Source organism: Alligator sinensis, unplaced genomic scaffold (genome assembly GCF_000455745.1).
Source record: "Alligator sinensis unplaced genomic scaffold, ASM45574v1 scaffold1565_1, whole genome shotgun sequence".
NCBI lineage: Eukaryota > Metazoa > Chordata > Crocodylia > Alligatoridae > Alligator > Alligator sinensis.
Window position 1 is genome coordinate 196,108 of NW_005843038.1, and position 1,952 is coordinate 198,059.

At 69.3% G+C, this 1,952-nt stretch overlaps 1 protein-coding gene across 1 annotated transcript in view; it reads right to left on the reverse strand.

Annotated features, from left to right (window-relative positions):
• Positions 1 to 1,952, reverse strand: part of LOC102387226 (dynein heavy chain 17, axonemal) — a 30,666-nt gene that overhangs the window by 25,849 nt on the left and 2,865 nt on the right. The window contains exons 3-8 of the mRNA XM_025193365.1: positions 1,621 to 1,944; positions 1,309 to 1,502; positions 866 to 1,058; positions 686 to 785; positions 518 to 603; positions 56 to 181 (exon numbers count right to left, since the gene is read on the reverse strand). Coding sequence (XP_025049150.1) covers positions 56 to 181; positions 518 to 603; positions 686 to 785; positions 866 to 1,058; positions 1,309 to 1,502; positions 1,621 to 1,944 — 1,023 coding nt within the window. The remainder of the gene's footprint in view (positions 1 to 55; positions 182 to 517; positions 604 to 685; positions 786 to 865; positions 1,059 to 1,308; positions 1,503 to 1,620; positions 1,945 to 1,952) is intronic.

Below are 1,952 nucleotides of genomic sequence, written 5' to 3' on the forward strand. Positions count from 1 at the left end.
CATAGCGCAGCCCCCAGGGCTGGCCGTGGCGGAGGAGCCCGCGCCCCGGGCATACCAGCTCGATGAAGAGGTTGCAGATCTCCTGCAGGATGACGATGATGCGGGAGGGCGTGCTGTAGCGCCCAGAGTTGGCCCACACCAGGCAGACCGTGTACAGCACCTGGTCGATGTAGGGTGGCAGCTGAGGGGGAAACGGGCGCGTTGGATGCGGGGGAGACGCTCGGCACACGACAGCACGCGCTGGGCATGACAGTGTGGCCGTGTCGGGCTGGCACCAGGCCACTCGCACGGTGGCACAAGGCGAGGGCTAAGGGGCAGGGAGCTCACGCAGGGCGTGCCCGGGCCGAGCTGTCCCACCGCCAGCATCCGGAGCCCTGGGATGTGCTCGCTTGAGGGCTGCTGCCCCAGCAGCCGTTCAGTGCCCGGGCCTGGCCTGCCCTGACCTCTGACTGCTGCGCTGACGCAGGGAAGCCGGGGACTGGGACAGCCACATCCCGTGGCCACAGCGCGCCGGTACCTGGGCATAGTCCACTTGCTCCATTTCCTCCAGCAGCACCCGGAGCGGCTTCAGGTACAGGTCGATGTCACTGGCTTCCTTCAGCCCTGCAGCAAGGGGCCAGAGCAGCCGGGGTGAGCGCGGAGGCCGCGGTGATGGGCCCCCGGACCGAGCCCGGCCCACCCCTACCTGCGTTGACATCCTTGAAAACAGCCTTGAGCGCCGGCCAGTAGCAGCTCTTCGCCTTCTTCAGCACGTCGGTGATCATGGTCACGCGCGCAGAGAGCAGCTGGAGGCAGGACAGAGGGTGAGCGAGGGGCTCCCAGGCACAGGGGAGACGTGGCGCCGGTGCGGGGCGGGGGGCACCACCTGCTCGTGGATGCACCCCAGGTTCCTCAGCCGGGTGCGCCAGAAGTCGAACTCCACCCTGGGCAGCGGGTTGGAGCCGTCCAGCAAGGGCTGCGCCGAGTCCTTGTTCAGGACGTCCCGGATCTGGTGGGACCAGTCGATGATGGTGGTCTCGATGCTGTGCAGCAAGGAGCTGTCCAGTGCGGCGGGGAGACTGCAAGGCAATGGCCCGCACCCCGTCACCTGCCGGCCAAACCCTGGCCTGGTGATCCCGGCCACCCCACGGGGACCCTGCCCTCCCCACGCGCGGCCTCCTAACCAGCTCGGGCCGCAGCCAGGCACGCATCACCAGCGCAATCTGGCCTGCGGTCATGCAAGGGGCCCCACGGCGCGGCGCAGCACAGCACGGCACCCACCTGCATTGCGCAGCCCCCGGGCGCGGAGGGACCCCGCCCCGCGCTCACCTGCCCAGCAGCGTGCAGGAGCCGTCCAGATCCTCCAGGTGCTCAGGGAGGGGGAGCAGCGTCTTCCCTTGGATCTTGCCCCCCATGACGAACATCTCGTTCTTCAGCCGGTGGGCCTGCTTCACCACGTCCTCGGAGACCACGTGGGGCCACCCGCTCAGGTTCCCCTCCTTCAGGAACAGCGAGTAGACGACCTAGGAGTGAGCGCACGGTCGGTCTGGCACCGACGCACCCGGAGGGAGACAAGCGTGCCAGCGCCGCGCCCTGCTCCGGAGGAGCCAGTTGGCCCGTCGCAGCCCGGCGGGCACCCACCTCCTCCACCGCGGCGATCAGCTGCTCCACGGGCGAGGGCCCCAGGTCCCCCACCAGCAGCCCCGCGCGGCAGTTGTCGCGGGTGATGTTCTCCCTCTTCTTCTTCACGAAGTAGATGCCCTTGCCCTTGAGGGCGGGCGGGAAGTCGAGGCAGGGCACCAGCTGCCCGGCGGGGCTCAGGCTCAGCACCAGCGCCAGCACGTCCTGCTTGTCGAAGAACTCGGCGAGCGTGGCGCTGCCCTCCTCGCTGCCCACCAGCTTGGCCCACTTGTCGGGCTTGCAGCGCAGCGCCAGCGTCGCGCAGCTCTCCACGAACTCGTGCCGCTTGTCCG